Source organism: Oncorhynchus nerka, linkage group LG10 (genome assembly GCF_034236695.1).
Source record: "Oncorhynchus nerka isolate Pitt River linkage group LG10, Oner_Uvic_2.0, whole genome shotgun sequence".
Classification (NCBI taxonomy): Eukaryota; Metazoa; Chordata; class Actinopteri; order Salmoniformes; family Salmonidae; genus Oncorhynchus; species Oncorhynchus nerka.
In genome coordinates, this window is record NC_088405.1 from 55,250,829 (window position 1) to 55,271,170 (window position 20,342).

The 20,342-nt window shown below is 40.7% G+C and overlaps 2 protein-coding genes across 2 annotated transcripts; one reads left to right on the forward strand and one right to left on the reverse strand.

Annotated features, from left to right (window-relative positions):
• The first annotated feature begins 4,965 nt into the window (after window positions 1-4,965).
• On the forward strand, window positions 4,966-9,062 carry LOC115135652 (protein phosphatase 1 regulatory subunit 14B-like). Its single transcript, XM_029670553.2, has 4 exons — window positions 4,966-5,481; window positions 6,860-6,943; window positions 7,146-7,178; window positions 7,415-9,062. Exons 1-4 carry the CDS (start codon window positions 5,287-5,289, stop codon window positions 7,499-7,501), a joined length of 399 nt encoding a protein of 132 aa, XP_029526413.1. The 5' UTR covers window positions 4,966-5,286; the 3' UTR covers window positions 7,502-9,062.
• A 240-nt stretch (window positions 9,063-9,302) lies between these two features.
• LOC115135651 (peptidyl-prolyl cis-trans isomerase FKBP2-like) lies at window positions 9,303-13,653 on the reverse strand. Its single transcript, XM_029670551.2, has 6 exons — window positions 13,546-13,653; window positions 10,798-10,955; window positions 10,515-10,627; window positions 10,257-10,303; window positions 10,020-10,055; window positions 9,303-9,895 (listed from the first exon to the last, which is right to left on the reverse strand). Exons 2-6 carry the CDS (start codon window positions 10,951-10,953, stop codon window positions 9,834-9,836), a joined length of 414 nt encoding a protein of 137 aa, XP_029526411.1. The 5' UTR covers window positions 10,954-10,955; window positions 13,546-13,653; the 3' UTR covers window positions 9,303-9,833.
• Between the last annotated feature and the right edge of the window lie 6,689 nt (window positions 13,654-20,342).

A 20,342-nucleotide genomic window follows, 5' to 3' on the forward strand; every position in this document is an offset into this window, starting at 1 on the left:
TAAAGAGATGTGGAGAGGTCTAGCCGTAATAAAGAGATGTGGAGAGGTCTAGCCGTAATAAAGAGATGTGGAGAGGTCTAGCCGTAATAAAGAGATGGGGAGAGGTCTAGCCGTAATAAAGAGATGTGGAGAGGTCTAGCCGTAATAAAGAGATGGGGAGAGGTCTAGCCGTAATAAAGAGATGGGGAGAGGTCTAGCCGTAATAAAGAGATGGGGGAGGTCTAGCCGTAATAAAAAGAGATGGGAGAGGTCTAGCCGTAATAAAGAGATGGGGAGAGGTCTAGCCGTAATAAAGAGATGGGGAGAGGTCTAGCCGTAATAAAGAGATGGGGAGAGGTCTAGCCGTAATAAAGAGATGGGGAGAGGTCTAGCCGTAATAAAGAGATGGGGAGAGGTCTAGCCGTAATAAAGAGATGGGGAGAGGTCTAGCCGTAATAAAGAGATGTGGAGAGGTCTAGCCGTAATAAAGAGATGGGGAGAGGTCTAGCCATAATAAAGAGATGGGGAGAGGTCTAGCCGTAATAAAGAGATGGGGAGAGGTATAGCCGTAATAAAGAGATGGGGAGAGGTCTAGCCGTAATAAAGAGATGGGGAGAGGTCTACCTGTAATAAAGAGATGGGGAGAGGTCTAGCCGTAATAAAGAGATGGGGAGAGGTCTAGCCGTAATAAAGAGATGCTCTGCTTTGTTGACACCACACTCCAAAAAGCAAGTTCTGCAGGCTCTAGTTTTGTCTAATCTTGATTATTGTCCAGTCGTATGGTCCAGTGTTGCAGGAAAAGACCAAGTTAAGCTGCAGCTGGCTCAGGACAGGGTGGCACGTTCTGCTCTTCATTGTAATCAGAGGGCTGATATAAATACTATGCATGCCAGTCTCTCTTGGCTAAGAGTTGAGGAGAGACTGACTGCATCACTTATTTTTTATAAGAAACATTAATGTGTTGAAAATCCCTAATTGTTTGCGTAGTCAACTTAGACACAGCTCTGACACACACACACACTTATCCCAGCAGACATGCCACCGGGGGTCTTTTCACAGTCCCCAAATCCAGTACAAATTCAAGAAAGCGTACAGTTTTATATAGAGGCCTTATTGCATGGAACTTACTTCCATCTCATATTGCTCAAATGAACAGCAAACCTGGTTTCAAAAAACAGATAAAGCAACACCTCACGGCACAACGCCTCTCCCCTCTTTGACCTAGATAGTTTGTGTGTATGCATTGATATGTAGGCTACGTATGCCTTTAAAAAATATGGATGTAGTTCTGTCCTTGAGCTGTTCTTGTCTATTGATGTTCTGTATTATGTCATTCTATATTAAGTTTCATGTTTTGTGTGGATCCCAGGAAGTGCAGCTGCTGCTTTTGCAACAGCCAATGGGGATCCTAATAAAATACCCAACAAATTGACAGAAGCTAACAGACGGAGCTAAATATGATGAAAACATTATGATACGGTGACCTGAGCTAAGCTCTGTTATTGCCAGCTGTATTTTCACCTGCACGGCAGTGACAACCACATCCACTGTAAATTCACTGTCATCCATCACAGTTGCCACGGCAGCAATTCATGCGCGACTCAAGGGTCAGCGGATCACTTGCACATGGTGGTTATTGGAAATTGATTCCATTCTGTACAACTACGCTTGTCATGTTCCATATAGCTACACTGTAGGTGTCAGTCATCTGACACACCAAGGGCACACGTTTTGCTACACTGACATGATCATTTTGTTCAGTGTCAAGAATATGAAAACAATTTCATATAATTACTTCTGTAATTGGATCATGGATATTGCAGTGGGGGCATGACTCTGTTTTGTTTAGTACAAATAGCGTGTACCTGCTACATATACAGTAATATCAAAAACAAGAGTGGAGTAATATACAGTAATACAGTAATATCAAAATCAAGAGTACAGTAATATACTGTAATATCAAAATCAAGAGTACAGTAATACAGTAATGTCTAAATCAAGAGTACAATAATATACAGCAATACAGTAATATCAACATCAAGAGTACACTAATGTACAGTAATATCAAAATTAAGAGTACAGTAATATACAGCAATACAGTAATATCAAAATCAAGAGTACAGTAATATACTGTAATATCAAAATCAAGAGTACAGTAATATACAGTAATAGAGTAATATCTAAATCAAGAGTACAGTAATATACAGTAATACAGTAATATCAAAATCAAGAGTAATATACAATAATATCTGTCTGTTCCTCATCAACACAGATGATTCTTTTTCAAAAGTAGATGCAGAGCTTTTGAATGATCTTCAGAACCATGACAAATACATTCTAATTTCCATATGAGCAAAAGTGTGATTTATTCTCTCTAACATCCCACAGAGAGGACATGGCAGAGTTTCAGAGGGTATAGATATAAATATATTAGAATTGATCAGAACTAACTTGGTTGTTTTGGACAATGAGTCACATGGTGAATCGTGTTAGTCATCATCATAGTGCCACCTCCAAGAGTGAGGATGAATCAGACACAGATAAAACCAACCTAAATACATGGCTAAAGTAATCCCACTTGGTTAACCATGATACACAGCGGTACTATGTTTCACCACTTGAGCCAATGTTTTACATTTCAGTAATCATTTGAATATTGGTGAGTGGTTGCCATAGAGCACACATCATTCAGCTAAGATGAGAATCAATGTCTAGTTCTCCCAAACGTCTGGTGCCTAAAACAAGTGGAAACGCCCTGCTAGAGTTCCCACATACTTTATGATCATCATACACTATATATACAAAAGTATGTGGAGACCCCTTTAAATTTGTGGATGTGGCTATTTCAACCACACCTGTTGCTGACAGGTGTATAAAAATTGTGCACAAAGCCATGCAATCGCCATAGACAAAAATTGGCAGTAGAATGGCCTTACTGAAGAGCTCAGTGACTTTCAACGTGGCACCATCATTGGACTCTGGAGCAGTGGAAACACGTTCTCTGGAGTGATGAATCACGCTTCACCATCTGGCAGTCCGACAGACTAATCTGGGTTTGGCGGATGCTACCTGCCCGAATACACAGTGCCAACTGTAAAGTTTGGTGGAGGAATAATGGTCTGGGGATGTTTTTCATCATTTGGGCTAGGCTCCTTAGTTCCAGTAAAGGAAAATCTTAACGCTACAGCATACAATTACATTCTAGACGATTCTGTGCTTCCAACTTTGTGGCAACAGTTTGGGGAAGGCCCTTTCCTGTTTCAGCATGACAATACCCCCGTTCACAAAGCGAGCTCCATACAGAAACGGTTTATCAAGATCTGTGTGGAAAAACTTGACTGGCCTGCTTAGAGCCCTGACCTCAACCCCATTAAACACTTTTGGGATGAATTGTAATGCCAACTGCGAGGCCAACCTCACTAATGCTCTTGTGGCTGAATGGAAGCAAGTCCCCGCAGCAAGATTTCAACATCTAGTGGAAAGCCTTTCCCATAAGAGTGGAGGCTAATATAGCAGCAAAGGGGGGACCAACTCCATATTAATGCCCATGATTTTGGAACGAGATGTTTGATGAGCAGGTGTCCACATAGTTAGGTCATGTAGTGTCGCAGTAGCAGCCCTTGAACAGTAAGGCACCACAGCTCCTTACGCTTGTCAGATTGTTGGGAACGAAATGTATATTCGGCTTAGAGAGTAAATGTTTGTCTGGCTTTTTGGGACTTGAGAGAAAAGAGAAAAGCTAAAAGCCTTTCTGTCCTGGTAGATTTATTCTCAATCGCCTTCCACCCACTTAAGGAAGAGTTAATAGAGTCAAAGAAGTTTATTTTTATTTTTACACTTTGCTACATTTTGCTGATTAACTTTTAAACAACTGAGCCACTCCTGTGAACACCTCATGTATTTTGTATAGGCTTTTCGTAGGACAGTGCAATCTTCACTTTACAAAGATTATTCACATCAAATGGGTAGGGAGGAGGAGGGTTTCCCAAACTGCACTGGGTGCACGTGGTGGGGGGGACCCAGCCCTAGAGAACCATACAGCTCTGGGATCACTGATAAAAAAGGCCACTGAGCCAATGACACGCTGCATTAAGAGGAGGGATGAAGGGATGAGGCACACTCAAACTCTGAACCCCCCCAGACTGCAATAAACGTACAGGTTCTGCTCAGGCACATTCTCAGCTAGGATAGTGTCTGTAGGCTCCACTGTCAAGCATGAGACTGGCTGGAGAGAAGAGATGAAATCTTAAGGCTCAACACAGCAGGTGTGCCTTGACCAGACTGTATCTCAGTAATCTTTCGACCATGTTTTATTGATATGGCATGATGACAGAGGACATGGCTTGGAACCACATTTACAAAGAAGTGTTTTAATCTTATCCAACACTACACAGTTGACCAAAGCCTATGCAGATGAGGTTTTGCTTCCCAGGAAGATAGGATTAATGGTTGCCTTCTGCCCCCTGGTGGTAAAATCTGCTTAATTCACAGTTGGCCTTCTCACTAATAATGTATTGTCTGTCTTCTTTATTAATTTGACACTGGAATTGTTAATTATCCTGTATTTTTATTTATTTTTTATGCAAGTATCAAGGTATATCCAATGCATTACATTTGGATTTTGTCGGCCATAGCCCTTTAAACTCCATCCAGTCTGAATGTTGCAATTATTATGTTTTAATCTCTGGAGGGAATTACAAACCACTGTTCAGTTACAGGCCTATATGTCATTCATATTGCGTGGCTTATCCATGAAAAGGTGGGGTAAAGGTGCATAGTCATTGACATTTGGTACTTGGGATAGTCCAAAATAGAAATATGGGGTATGGGAGTCTGCAACAATGAATTATATAACAGTTATTAACATGTGTTTTTATCTATACGAATTTTGTAGGATACACTGTACAATGAAATGCACAAAGTATTTAACTTGGTATGTAACGACGTGTTAGAATGTACCAAGTGACAAGGCCTAAAACCGGATTTGGACTGTGCAACTACCTTGCCTACACGGGTATAGGACTGTACATCTGAAGGAGGGTGAATGCTTTGTATCCTCAAAATGCTTACTTATTTTTCACCAGCCTGTAATCTTTTGTCATCGATAATTGCATATTAGTGTGAAGCATTTGCGTGAATATTCTAACCTGCGTTATTTTAATGAGTAGTTCAGTAATTGGTGCAATACCATGCAAATTCGGTCAGAGAGAACAATAGCGTCACCCGGTATTTAAACTGCAGATAAGAAAGACCAAATAACCCCATCTAAAATCGAACCAGTCTTATCTAGACGGACATAGGAGGACTATGGCAACATTAACAAGCCAGGACTCAACCGCTCAAGCGCGGGTTTATTTCCAAACGCCTCCCGGTACCGAGGACACAGAAGTCGTCCAGAAGCAAGGGCGGGTAACCGTGAAATACGATAGAAAAGAGCTGAGGAAGCGACTCAATTTGGAGGAGTGGATAATTGAGCAGTTAACGGATTTATATGACTGTGAGGTAAGCAATGACACATTCTATGATTCATTGTGTACTCCATGACAGATTTTTTGTTGTTGTACAACATTCAATGATCTCTACTTTGATTGGGGTTTATGTATGCTATATAATTGCAGTAATATTAAAACCTAGGGCAATACAATAATTCAATAATATAACAAATATGAGTAGGAATTACAGACAAAATGTAGGGTGTGGCCACATCATTGAAATACTGTACTGAACAATTGAAGAGATGAGGTATCTGCCCAATTAGTGATGGACAGAATGTGCTGTTCCAATAAAAGGTGTGCATCATTCATTCATTGATAAGTAGGCCTTGGCACAGAGCACTATGGCCACCGTACCTGCAAAGCTGTTACAGTACAGCCTCTACTCTGTAGGATTATGGTACATGCCCACTTTAACATTACATAATGGTAATGCCTGGTTGTCTTTAACAAAGGAAATATACATGACTATGGATAGATATCCCACCCCCCTCTGCTGATCCACGGAAATGCAGGAGGCACATACTGTGTGACATGTTTGTGATGTGTTCAACCTGAGCAAGTATGACTTAATCCCTTTCATTTAAAGACCCCTGTAAACAACTGTTTTTTTTTTGGGGGGGGTGTGGGGGGCAACACCCCTCAGAACACTGGAGAGATATAGGTGTTTTGACATGGTTAATGTGTGAACTATTCACATAAAAAGGTCGCAGTAGCCCCTATACATCAGATAAGTTAGTGGGAACCAAGTGGTCAACATTGTAGACTGAGTAGTAACATAGAGCACCTGCGCATGACACATTATTGCTCTTGTAATGAACTTGACCATTACCTATGTCAAATGGTCCTCAAAGAGACCATCTGGGCAGGTAAAGAGCTAATTGGACTAATCATGACCCTGGCAGGAGCAGTGGGTGGCATATGGTGGGAGATATTGTAATTTATCAGCCTTTGATTTAGGCAGCAGACTCTGGGCCTCAGGGTTGTGCCAGAGTATGGGGTCTTGCAACTACTCCTTGACCTCGTGAATAAGCTCCTAGATAGATTATAGTTAGTTAAACATCAATACAATGAACTGGAAACCAGATTTTATTTCTATAGTGATGGCTTCTCCTACTGTCATGTTCAATTGAGTAGACAGCAAGGCAGTGGTCAGGAAGTCACTGCATTGTTTTCAGTACACACCACATAGGGAGGTTCAGCACATCCTGTTGTGTTAAGCAGAGGGGGGAAGCCAGGGACATTGGGGACCTGTGGAGGATGGTCAGGGGTGAGACTGTGGTGCAGGAATATTTAGTTTGATCCTAAGCCTGTCTGATCTAATCACCACTGTTTTTTCCTCCCTCTCTGTTGTTTTCACCATCACTCTCTCCCTTTGCCTCTTGCAGGAGGAGGAGATTCCAGAGTTGGAGATTGATGTGGATGAGCTGTTGGATATGCCCACTGATGGAGACCGGGCCTCCAGGGTCAAGGTGACCATTAAACCTTAATCATTGCTGACTACACTGTTATTGTCCTTTTCTATTGAGCGATTGAATCCGAGCTTGAGGCTGATCGCAATTCTCCCATTGATATCGTTACATGATTTACACAGAAGTTACCCACTTGGATCTGAAGTTAGGATCTGGCCTTGAATGGGGTTCATTTCCTCTTTCACTTCCTATTGTTTTGCAGGTTTTGCTGGTTGACTGTTACAAACCTACAGATGTAAGTTCGAAATTCTATCGGATTATTCTCTGCTACTGTTCAGCTTTTGTATAAGCCCGGCATTGGGTCAACTGATCCACTGAAACAATAACTGTCTGAAATCAACTTCCCATACATCGTTTTGACCAAGTTTCTAGAAACACAATGTAATACAGTAACTTGTGTGCAATACAGTAACATGCATAATAACAATTGTTCAGTGTCTCACAAAATGTCCCATTGTTCATTTACTGCAGGCCTTTGTCATGGCTCTCCTAGAGAAGGTTAGTGGTCTGCAGAAACTCAGCACTCCGCCCAAAAAGAATGAAAAATCTCCCCCTTAGCCTCAGAACGACCGCAACCTTTTACAACTCAGTTCTACACAGGGACACCCAGCTAGAATCCCTCAGCACCTAGAATCCCTCGGAGTCGGCAGGATTGATAGAGGGAAGAAGATCGACCAATCACTTACTGTCTCTTTCTTTGTTTAAACAACTTCTTGTCGATATATAATCATGTTATACATTAACAGTAGTAAGTGAGTGTGATAAGTGTGAGTGTGATAACATAATAATAAAGTATAGCATTGATAAACTGATTTGTTGACACGGAGGAAGAACATGCTAACGTTTAACTTGAGCTATACAAGTCACAAGCAGAGCATGACAAGTACACACACCTAATAATGATAGCTTATAGTGAATCATAACAAGATGCAACATTATACAGTCTAACAAATCTAACTTGTTGATTAATCAACTTACATTACTGTATGTATAATGACAGCTTGAAATAGTGAACTGTCACTGGTTGGTATTAGCTCGAACCATGTCATTTTTACAATGCCATTTTAACGACGAGATTTATAGATCAAGCAGTGTTACCGAGAATGGTTTATGTGGGATACGGTAGTTAAGTCTGTGTAATGATTTCAAGCCGAGCACTCTCAACTGTCAAATAGTTTTTTTTTGAGAGGTAGCACAAAGGGCTATTTAACATTTTACACTGGACTAATTGGAGTGTGATCATTATACTTTGTGTTATACGTTTGACATGCGCAAGTGTGGACAGTATTCAAATACAAACACCAGCATGTCACACATGGGTTCCTGTAATGACATCAGTAGCCTACGGGTTTTCATGGCGCAAATACTGTCATTTCATTTGAAGAGTAGAGCATGACTGACTCTATAAAACACAGGAAAACATGGGCAAATAATGGTTAGGCCCCATTGAAATTCATTACATGAACGACCACAACAGTAAATGCTTCTGAGCCCTACCATAACATATGGTTCAACTGTTTCCCCCTCCATATCCTCCAGCCTGGTGCCTGAGGGGGGGTCCTGTTTCTCTCAGACCTGATCTGAGTGTAGAAAGGCCTTTGCTTTGTATAGCTTTTTATTTGTTTCTCAAACCAAATATACCTATATCATTAACCACTGCAAAAAGGGATTGGAAAGGCCTTAGAATACAACAGCGACGATTGTATTGACTATTGTGGCTGAAGCGATGTCTTTCGAGATGTATGATAGTTGGCCCTGGAGTGTAGCCATGTACAATATTCTGGTTTCCATTGTATACCAGAAGGTTCCTTGATAGGTCAATCAACCTTGAATACCATGACTATCATAACCATCTGTATACCTTACAAACATCGCTCCTTATTCTTTTGGACCCCCATTGTGATGTTATCTTGGGCAGACTTTTAACTACCATATTCAGTGTACCACCTTGAAGACTGAATCAAACCACAAACTGAGTATCTGCTGGAGGTCGGGACTGTATTATCTGTGGTGTGTGTGTTCAAAATGATTGCAAGACTGTAGTCATGTAATGTAGCAATACTTACTGGTGCTGTTGGCCAATTTGTTACATTTGTATTAAAATTCAATGTTTTACCTACTCAAGACTTTTGTGTGCACTTCAGATGTTACTGTAAGGGGGGGCAGGTAGCCGAGCGGTTGAGAGCGTTGGGCCAGTAACCGAAAGGCCGTTGTCTTGAATCCATGAGCAGACTAAGTGAAAACTGTCGACGTAAAAGGCACTTAACCCTAATTGCTCCTGTAAGTCACTCTGGATAGCAGAGTCTGCTAAATGTAAAGGTACTGTAGCTAAATATCTGCCGGGGGGAAAAAGTCACACTTTCAAAATCCAAATCTTTAATCTTTTACTGAAACAAGACCATTGGTCAAGTCTTGTATACCAATGTAGTCAAATTGGAAATCTGTTACAAATAAATCCTTTCAATAGAGCCCAAAAACCCTACTGAATAGTGCACCATCGCTTATCTTGTGCTACCATATAGCATGTGTGTTATATGCCCTGTTCTCTCAGCATGATATACGTACCCTGTGAGTTTCACTTATCAGGCTGGTAAATTACTCCAAAATGAGAACGATGATACATTTAAGTCAAAGAGCAAGAGCTGGTCATGGCATAACGTTCAGGAAAACATAACACAGGAATGAGGTAAGGGGCAACTGAATGCTGAACTAAAAAGGATGACATTTTTAAGGCATTGGATTCACCAGAGAGTACCAGTTACATATGATGTTAGTTATAGTTGAATAGTATGTATATTATGCAGGTTCTTCAATGGCTTATAAGTGGTAGAGCACACTGACTTAAAACCAGCACTAACAGGCCGCTGATTTTGCTTGAAGTTAACGTTCACTATAAATCAGACCTCCTCTCGATGCTGAGCAGTTCAACTTCAAAAATGAGAGTGGCACCACCTGTTGGAGAGACGTGGTAGTTACGAACAAAGAGAAGAAAGCACTTCACAATAAACACATGGTTACCTCAGAGACTGACTTGTAGAGAAAGCCCATGGGAGATGTAGAGAAATATCTGACATACCTGGGATCTTAGGAGGCGCTCCTCTGTCTCCATATCCTACAAAAGGAGTAATATAAATGGAGAGGTCAGAACAGTGGCTGGCAAAATGGACCTCAAGGCTTAGGACTTTTTATCTTTCATGATAATTTATTGGGTTTATATAATCTATGTGGATAATGCATGCTAGATTTAGTCATCAGTATAGGAAATATATAGGTGACCATTGGAACAGTGTGAAGTATCAGTGTGCAACCTCACCAAGCTCCGAGGGGATGACCAGTTTCCTCTTCTCTCCCTCACACATTCTAATGAGAGTAAGTGGGATTGGTGAATTAAGAACTTCACATGCAAGAGTCAAAGGTCAATTTGTTGTTACAACTTATATCCAAAATCACATAATTCTATAGTTTTTACACTGTCTGCAAATGTAATACCTTCACAAGTCATCCAGTCACATGCATGAGCACACAAGTCCATAGGGGCAAAGAAAAAGTGTAAATAAAAACAGGCACCAACCCGAGCAGGCCCTGGTCCCAGCCTTTGATGACTTGTCCGGTTCCCAGAGTAAAGGTGAAGGGCTGGTTCCTTGGAATGCTGCTGTCAAACTCTGTTCCATCCTCCAGCTTTCCCTGCAAACAAACACAGTTATTGACTAAACACACTGTCATTTGTTCAAATGTGTCAATTTCTGCATCTCCATTATATTGGGATGACATTCATTGAATGAGCATTAGATGGAAATAGATATATTGCTTTTCATTCAATGTCCAAAAGCAGACGCATCCTCCTTATTACTCACAGTGTAGTGCATGTTCAGCACATCCCCTTTACGGGACTTGATGGGGCAGTTGTCAACTCTTTTCTTGATGCCAATTTGGAGCTTCTTTTTGTCGCCACCGCGAACTGCCGGGGCCAAGGACAACAGAGTGACCACAAACAGCAGACACAGCCTCATATCTGGGGAACACGTGAAAGACTTAATGAACGACAAAAGTAAACACAAATCTCATAGGTCGCGTTCCCCTAGCCTTGTTCGGGAACATCCTGATCTCGTGAGCTTCCATTGTTTCGCTGTATCCGTGTAGCGAAACCAAATGTAAGCTTGCGATATCAGGATGGTTCATACGAGGCTGCTCAGACCTTCCCTACATCAACCAATGGTTGCGTGCCACGTCAAACTGTGCCGTCGGGCATCAGACTGCTATAATGGTGCTTTCAAGACTGGGAACTTGGAGATAAAATAAAACTAGGTCAAATCATGAGCCAGTGATCTTCTGGTCAGAAAGTCAGAGCTCTATAAAGATGCCAGAGTTTCCGTCATGGAATTCCGAGTTCAAAACCGTTTTTTCTAGTTATAATTTCCTAGTTATTTTGAGCGAGGCGTAACATGTGGGTCACGTAAGGAAAGCAGTTTGGGTATTTGCTTGTCAAAAAGGATGCACGTCAAATAACACTATTTGATGCGTCAAATATCACAGTTCTATTATATAATGTGTGTTCTGAATTTGCACGTGTAAGCCAGGCGCCACCACTGCTATCAGTAGCCCTGTCAAAGCGGCACAAAAAAAGAATTCTCCAAACAATGTGCAAACACCAGCCACGAACAATGTGTTTACAATACAGCGTTGGTAATAAAGCTTTATTTGTTCGACCGCAACTTCTGGGGTACCTAGCTAGCACCAATACAACCAACCTGAAAACAATGATCAGTAAAACCTGCAGTCATTTTCATTATTCTTAGCAATGATTTAGGAATCATTGTGAGTAAGTATTAGCTAGGTAGCCACTTGTTGGTCGCCTATTGAAATTGAACTTCAGTTCATGAAAATAAATAGCCTGCCCGCTACTTAACCGTTGCCCAAAGGTAACGTTATTGGCAGCCAGCTACCTTAATCTGGCTGGTGTGAAAGCTAGCCACAATAAGGATTAGGCACAATGGTGGAATTTGCGGTTTGCCTTCAAACTAAAAGTACCTCTTTGAAAGTGATGCAGAAGGTTACAATTGTTGGAATCATGCCATATTTAGACTAGATAATGTTAAGCAAGGTTGGAATGTGAAGCAATGAAATGGGGTATCAGTCTACTTGGTGACACCCACAGAACACAACTGTGAAGAGTTTATGCAAATCTTAGTGGTGTAGCTCTTATCACGTGACTGTGTGAAATCACCTCCCCAGTCAGCCTATTGTGTGTATTGACATTCATATTGCACTGTACAGATTTACCTAAGTATTGGGGATCAATAAAATGAAGGTATCAGTCTACTCAATGCCCAAGATATTTTTTTTCTCCCAACGTCCTCCTCAGAGTTATCAGACTCCAAAACATCCACGCAGTATTGTTTTTCCTCTGGAATAGTGTTCAATACACATAGGTTGACAATAAATGTGGCTCAATTCACAGTTGTTTCAGAGTCTCGCAATGTTGTATGTATTTGATCCACAATCCATAGGTAAGGCTGTACAGTGAAACAAGTACGCCTCCAATGCAATTCTAAAGTATAATATATCCAGTGTGATTTCAACATATTTTTGTCAAATTAACAAATTGTCTTTTGTTGATTTTAAATAACATTCCAACCTTAGATGGGTCCGACCACCATTAAACAAATAAGAACTGTCCTATAAATTAAGGTTATTTTAGATCATGTTAGCTAGCCATCTATAGCTACGGAAACAGATTATGTCGTTTTGCACAGTTTTTGGGGAAGAACATTTTTGCATCTGTGAGCTAGCCAGCTTTTTTTATGAACAGTACTGTAGGTGAGCGAGACAACTTTGCCAGCGTCATAGCATACGTATCGATGAATCGTTGTGACAAATGAAATACTAGTGATAGTGTAATCACAGTGTAATAACTACGTAAAAAAATGTATGAATAGGTTAAATTATTATGTGACATGCAGTCATATTCTGGTCCTAACACGTCACATAGTGTGATTTGACATGTATATTTTTTGACACGCAATGACCCAAACGGCGTTCCATAGTCACGTCCCCTGCTCAGACGTTGTATGCTTAGACCAATGGGTGCCTAACACCCAATCGACAGTGTCATCGACTGACAGATTTCTATAATATGTGGTTCGTTGATACATACATATCCATGCGTTGTAAGATCTGGCAGGTGTTTCTAGACCTCCAACTTTACGAGAAGATCACGTCATGATTTGACGTTTTTTTTCTCGACACCTCTGTTGTCTTGAAAGTACCAAAGGATTGTTATACTTCATCATCAATGGGCACATGCTTATAGCAATAATACAATGGAAGCTTTTTGATAGGCCTATAGCTCCAACAAGTTGGGCAAGTTGTATTACTTGTCATTATCGAAACACAAAAATGTTTAATACAGCTAACTATGGCCCACAATTGTGCCGAGTTAACAGATAAGTTAGCAAGATAACTAGCTAACGTTATCGGTTGTGGCAATTGCTTTAGCTACCCTAATACATGTATTTAGCCATGCGTTTCGCTCATAAATATTCCTAACCAATTTCAGATCAAAAAGCTAGTTTACGTATCAGTAATGTCTCCAAGAAGCTTACCCGCGTTTTAACGGAATTACACACAGAAGAAAGTCGGTGTGCTTCAAAAATTTCGGAAGAGGAAATGGAACGATTGAATGGGAATGTCGCGATATGTCTACGCATTGATTTTCTCTCCTGCTATTGGTTCGTTCTCATAGAGCCTGCTGGCAGAGAAAATAGTAGATTCTGAACGTTCCCCCAGGTGGTGCCAAAGTGCCGTTAAAGTTGGAATGGAAAGCAGACTGCCACATATATTGTATCTACAGTGTATTAATAAAGACAGGAACCCAAATGAATGATCATTTCACACACACACTTCTCGCACACGCAAACACCAACACAGGCAATGTAGCTATGCAGGAATGTTTATGATCTAAAGCAACATATTGATTGAAAGTCCTCTTGCACACTTTTCCCCTTAGAGATGAGCCCTCAGTTACACCGTAATTACTGCATTCGTTTCCAGTAAGGTTTTCCATTAGGGTTCATATGACTCAGACGTGTGTGAGAGAAAGAGAGAGAGAGAAGAGAGCAAGAGATGAAAGGAACAGAGAGGTGAAGAAACCATTATAAAAGGTTGTTGTTGCCATGCATACCAAAGATATACAGCCTGCCTCATTCTCTCTTTCTACATTCTGAATCCATTCCTCCTCTAGTTACCAATGTACTGTCTTTGCGTTAGTCTCCTCCTCTCGCTTCTCAATGATTTCTTATGTCTATGATTACTTATTAGCAAATAAAGACATTAGGCTTCCTATATGAGCACTGAAGAAGAACTGACTGATTAAACATATTTGATATATTGTATATGCATGTCCACACTGCCATTCTTAATGTGCAGCAGATTGCTTTCATTAAGAAAAGACAGTTTGTGGATAGCCTCACCGATACTTTAAATCAAATTAGCCTTCTCCACCACCAAAACAAATACAGTCCTCCTCAACCCTAAGATATAATCAGAAAATCCATGTTTTGACTGTTGGGCTATTAGCATTATTAATATTGTTGTGTATGTGGCCTCCTTTTTTGCATGAGAGCAGAGAACTGACATGAGAGATGAGCATTTAATAGACTTGGCTTCAGGCTTCCCCCAGGGGAATCCATTAAGTAACGTCTTCATTTCTAAATCAGAGGGATGAAAGGGGTAATATCCAGGAAACAGACATACCTCTGTTGTAAATACAGACTTATTGAACTATGTTTAATGCTGTCACAGAGTATTGTACGGCACAGTGGCAAGACAAATCCCATCAAAACAGGTCAAGCAATATGACAGCTGCAAGTATCCCACAGACCACGGATTACAGTGCTCTTGTAAAGTATTCAGACCCCTTGACTTAGCATCCCGGAGTAGCCTCTTCACTGTTGACGTTGAGACTGGTGTTTTGCGGGGACAATTTAATGAAGCTACCAGCTGAGGACTTGTTTCTCAAACTAGACACTCCAATGTACCTGTCCTCTTGCTCAGTTGTGCACCGGGGCCTCTCATTCCTATTTCTATTCTGGTTAGAGCCAGTTTGCGCTGTTCTGTAAAGGGAGTAGTACACAAGATCTTCAGTTCCTTGGCAATTTCTCGCATGGAATAGCCTTAATTTCTCAGAACAAGAATAGATTGACAAGTTTCAGAAGAAAGTACTTTGTTTCTGGCCATTATGAGCCTGTAATCAAACCTACAAATGCTGATGCTCCAGATACTCAACTAGTCTAAAGAAGGTCAGTTTTATTGCTTCTTTAATCATACAACAGTTTTCAGCTGTGCTAACATAATTGCAAAAGGGTTTTCTAATGATCAATTAGCCTTTTAAAATGATAAACTTGGATTAGCTAACACAACGTACCATTGGAACACAGGAGTGATGGTTGCTGATAATGGGCCTCTGTATGCCTATGTAGATATTCCATTTTAAAAATCTGCCGTTTCCAGCTACAATAGTTATTTACAACGTTAACAATGTCTACACTGTATTTCTGATCAATTTGATGTTATTTTAATGGAAAAAAGGGCTTTTCTTTCAAAAACAAGAACATTTACAAGTAACCCCAAACTTTTGAACGGTAGTATTATATATATATATAACCATTGATTATATATCCATTGATTATTGAAGAATATAATTTATAAATACCTCATGAGCTTTAGTCCGACTGTCATAATCCATGAGAACCCAAAATATAAGCTTGTTTTTCTCCAATGTTTGTAAACAATGTAAATGTAAACAAACGCTGTGTAGCCTCATAACATGGTCAAAACAATCATTTTCATATCATGGATGGTCAATCCTTGCATCCATAGCTCTGTCTATTAATCTGAGAGGGATTACATTTCTCCAGGCCCATCCCTCAGCTTTTTACCAAAACAGAGGCAGGGCGAACGTTTGGTTATTGTTTCACCTGTGGATTTGCCCTTTAAACATCTGCATATTATCAAGATATCAAAGTGTCACCAACAAAAAGGTAAACAATAGGCCTATAGCAAATGCAGCATATGGCATTCATTTTCACATGTAAATAGCTCAAAGCATGCCATTCGATGAGCGCAGGACATCTACAGCATGTCGGTGTCACAGGAAGGCCAAGAAGATCGAGGACCTCAGTCCCCCGAGCCAAGGCCTGTTCACCCTGCTACCATTTAGCAGGCAGAGATGGTAAAAGTGCATCAAAGCTGGGACCGAGAGACTGAAAAACAGTTTCCATCTCCAGGTCATCAGACTGTTAAACAGTTATCACTAGCCGGCCTCCACCTGGTACCCTGCCTTGTACCTTAGTCACCGTCACAAGCCGGCTTCCACCCGGTACTCTACCCTACACTTTAAAGACTGCTACCCTATGTACATTGAACACTGGTCACTTGAATTTGTTTTATATTATGTTTATTGTTCTGAAATATTTTATGTAGTTAGAAACAGGTACGATTAGCATTCTTGCAACATCATTCTGTTGAAATGTAATTTGATCTCGGACATTATGCAAATTGATATCTCACTTTATATGTATAGTGGGGCAAAAAAGTATTTAGTCAGCCACCAATTGTGAAAGTTCTCCCACTTAAAAAAGATGAGAGGCCTGTAATTTTCAACTGTGACAGACAAAATGAGAAAAAAAATCCAGAAAATCACATTGTAGGATTTTGTATGAATTTATTTGCAAATTATGGTGGAAAATAAGTCCTACTTGTATATTGTACATACTGTCTATACACACCACGTATTTATAGTGAACAAAAATATAAACGCAACATGTAAAGTGTTGGTCCCATGTTTCATCAACTGAAATAAAAGTTCCCAGAAATGTTCCATCCACACAAAAATCTAATTTATCTCAAATCTTGTGAACAAATTTGTTTACATCCCTGTTAGTGAGTATTTCTCCATTGCCAAGATAATCCATCCACCTGACAGGTGTGGCATATCAAGAAGCTGATTAAACAGCATGATCATTACACAGGTGCACCTTAGGCTGGGGACAATAAAAGCCCACTGTAAAATGTGCAGCTGTCACAACACAATACCACAGATGTCTCAAGTTTTGAGGGAGAGTGCAATTGGCATGCTGACAGCAGGAATGTGATCCAGAGCTGTTGTCAGAGAATTTAATGTTAATTTCTTTACCATAATCCGCCTCCAACATAATTTTAGAGAATTTGGCAGTACGTCCAACTGGCCTCACAACCGCAGACCACGTGTAACCACGCCAGCCCAAGACCTCCACATCCGTCTTTTTCACCTGTGGGATGGTCTGACACCAGCCACCCAGACAGCTGGTGAAACTGAGGAGTCATCCTGATTGGCTGGACCTGGCTCCCCAGTGGGTGGGCCCAGCCCCCAAGTCATGTGCCTGGGAGGGAATAGGCCCACCAACTTGGGAGCCAAGCCCTGCCCAGTCATGTGAAATCCATAGATTAGGGCCTAATTAAAAAATTTGACTGATTTCCTTATATGAACTGTAACTTAGTAAAATCATTGAAATTGTTGCATGTTGGACCGTATAGTGAAGGAAAAGTAGCCAACAAGTGCTCAGCATATGCGGGACCTCCTTCAAGACTGTTGGAAAATCATTCCTCCTGAAGCTGTTTTAGAGTATGTTCAGAGAGATTGCAAAGCTGTCATCAAGGCAAAGGGTGGCTATTTTGAAGAATCTTAAATATATTTATTTGCTTAACAATTTTTTGGTTACGACATGATTCCATGTGTTATTTCATAGTTTTTCTACAATGTAGAAAATAGTAAAAATAAAATCCCTTGAATGAGTAGGTGTGTCCAAACGTTTGACTTATACTATATGTGTATTTTTTGGGGGGATAATTTGTGTATTAGTATTGTATTATTAGACATTTACAGCGCTGTTGGAGCTAGAAAAACATGCATTTCACTGCACCTGCTATAACATCTGCTAATTTGTGTACGCGACTAATAAACTTTGATTTGATAAACACTTCTAACACTCCTACTCCTGGACAAATCTCAGCACCAAGGTGCCATTTTACTTCTCTAATGAAACCTGGGCTTCATTTCATTAACAACAACAGACCACGTTGAGATGGTATTAGGCTAATGAATTCCTTAAAAAAATACTGATACCAGTTTAGTACTTGACCTCATTCTGTGGGAAGACAACCCTTCACTGTGTCCTTCCCCGCCAGTGTCCTGTCACACTGGTAGTGTACACTAGCCCACGGTTAGCCCCATTGTCACAGCAAGCTCACACGCTACTAATTAGCACAAACTAAGGGGATAACGACCAAACAAAACAGAGAAGAGAGGACCACCTATATCATAGTAGCTTTGTTACTTGGACAGAGAGCCTGAGCCGCACCTGTATAAATGAATTCTGTCGCTGAGATGTTCTGCAAAAGTGGCTGCTGCACTGTTTACTTGTGGGAGGATGGCAGAGTGAGCCAAGCTAACAGAGAGGAGCCAGGGGGAGAAGGAGCAGACTGAAAGATGAGATGTCAGATACATTAGGACTGAATGGGAGGAAGGTGGTGGGGGCACTGGATCAAACATCTATGACAGACTGCAACTAAGGCATATTTCTAATATCGAAGAAGCACCAACTCTCATGATGAGGTATGATTATCTGGGGTTAACTCCCTCCTCAAAAATATAACATTTGAAACACAGCCATTTAGCATGCACTTTGCAACCCATCTACATCTAAGCGAGCAATAAGGACTCCGTGTCTCTTCTGTCTAGTCATTCAGCCTCCTACATTACCTCAGTCCCTCAGTCCCTCCACATCAAACCATCACATGGTCATGTTCAGCACCCACAGGTACCCTGGTGCAGACGGAGCCATCAATCAACGCCTGCAAACGACACCACCACTTCTCCAAAGGAGCATATGGCAGCTCTCAGGCCCATCATCCATCACTGCAGTAATATCATATAATAATAGTACGCTACTCAGTTTTGAAACTGAGGCTGTGTAAACGCGTGGATTTCAGGCTTTAGAAAAGATGAAGTGTAACCGGGTGTAACTATTGACTCAATGTCAACATTATGAACATTGCGGCATGCTAAGGAACGGACAAACACACGAGTTGTCCTCATTTCCATCAATTTGGATCCATTAAGGGATTACTCCATTAGCAATCAATCGATGTGCTCCATCTGAGGTGGCAGGTAGCCTAGTGGTTAGAGCATTTGGCCAGTAACCGAAAAGTTGCAAGATCAAATCCCTGAGCTGACAAGGTAAAAATCTGTCGTTCTTCCCCTGAACAAGGCAGTTAACCCACTGTTCCTAAGCCGTCATTGTAAATAAGAATTTGTTCTTAACTGACTTGCCTAGTTAAAATAAAACATTTGGGCTCCTGCACGTTTCCATTAGTGGGGGCATTATCAACTATCAATCACCTGTTCTTTTCCCCCTATAATTGAATCTGCAAATTAATTATACCTGTCGACTCACAAATGGTCACAATTATTGAATCGTTTTCATAGGTGATTATTTGTCTGCCATGTTGATTATTTCACGCTACTCTTCTTTAGAAGAGCTTGAACTGAGCCTCACACTGTAGGTTTCAGATGCACCATTACACACAAGCTCGATTATCAAAACGTTCAAATGACAAAGAGCGAGGCAACTGTGTTATGTATGACCTTTTAATTTCTTTCAAAGTTGTCACATTGAAAAGAACATGGTTACACTGAATTAGTATTTGCATATCTTAAAACTGATGTTATCAAAACAGACAAAAATGCCATGGAAGGATGAGATAACAAATGCCACATAAATCCACATCCCCAGAAAGAGACTAGAATGCAAATTGCATTGCTATTCCATATAAACGGTAGCAACGTTAACGCTTACAAATACAGGTAACTGCCAAAATAAGGAAAACTCTTGAGTAAATGAGGGATACAAAGTAGACACAGAGGTGTGGTTCTTGAGTTAATTAAGCAATTAACATTCCATCATGCTTAGGGTCATGTATATAAATGCTGGGCAGGTCATTATTTTGGCTACCATGGCTATGACACACAGGGCAAATCCACTGGTGACGGAATGGTTTGAGGAGCACGAAAACAACGTAAACCATGTGCCAAACGTCACCAGATCTCAACCCAATTTAACACTTATGGAGATTCTGGAGTGGTGCCCGAGACAGCGTTTTCCACCTTCATCAACAAAACACCAAATGATGGAATTTTCCCCATGGAAGAATGGTGTCGCATTCTTGCAAAAGAGTTTCAGAAACATGTAGAATGTATGCCAAGGCACATTAAAGCTGTTCTGGCTCATGGTGGCCCAACACCCTATTAAGACACTATGTTAGTGTCTCCGTATTTGGTCAGTTACCTGTACATCTGCGTATA

Bases quoted from the DNA above. Each gene is read 5' to 3' on its own strand.
- LOC115135651 (XM_029670551.2), bottom strand. From the start codon at position 10,953: ATGAGGCTGTGTCTGCTGTTTGTGGTCACTCTGTTGTCCTTGGCCCCG. The intron at 10,628-10,797 runs GTGAGTAATAAG...GTTTGTTTGCAG, and splicing joins TGCTGAACATGCACTACACT to GGAAAGCTGGAGGATGGAAC. The intron at 10,056-10,256 runs GTGAGGTTGCAC...CTCCTTTTGTAG, and splicing joins GGTCATCCCCTCGGAGCTTG to GATATGGAGACAGAGGAGCG.
- LOC115135652 (XM_029670553.2), top strand. From the start codon at position 5,287: ATGGCAACATTAACAAGCCAGGACTCAACCGCTCAAGCGCGGGTTTAT. The intron at 5,482-6,859 runs GTAAGCAATGAC...TGCCTCTTGCAG, and splicing joins CGGATTTATATGACTGTGAG to GAGGAGGAGATTCCAGAGTT. The intron at 7,179-7,414 runs GTAAGTTCGAAA...CATTTACTGCAG, and splicing joins ACTGTTACAAACCTACAGAT to GCCTTTGTCATGGCTCTCCT.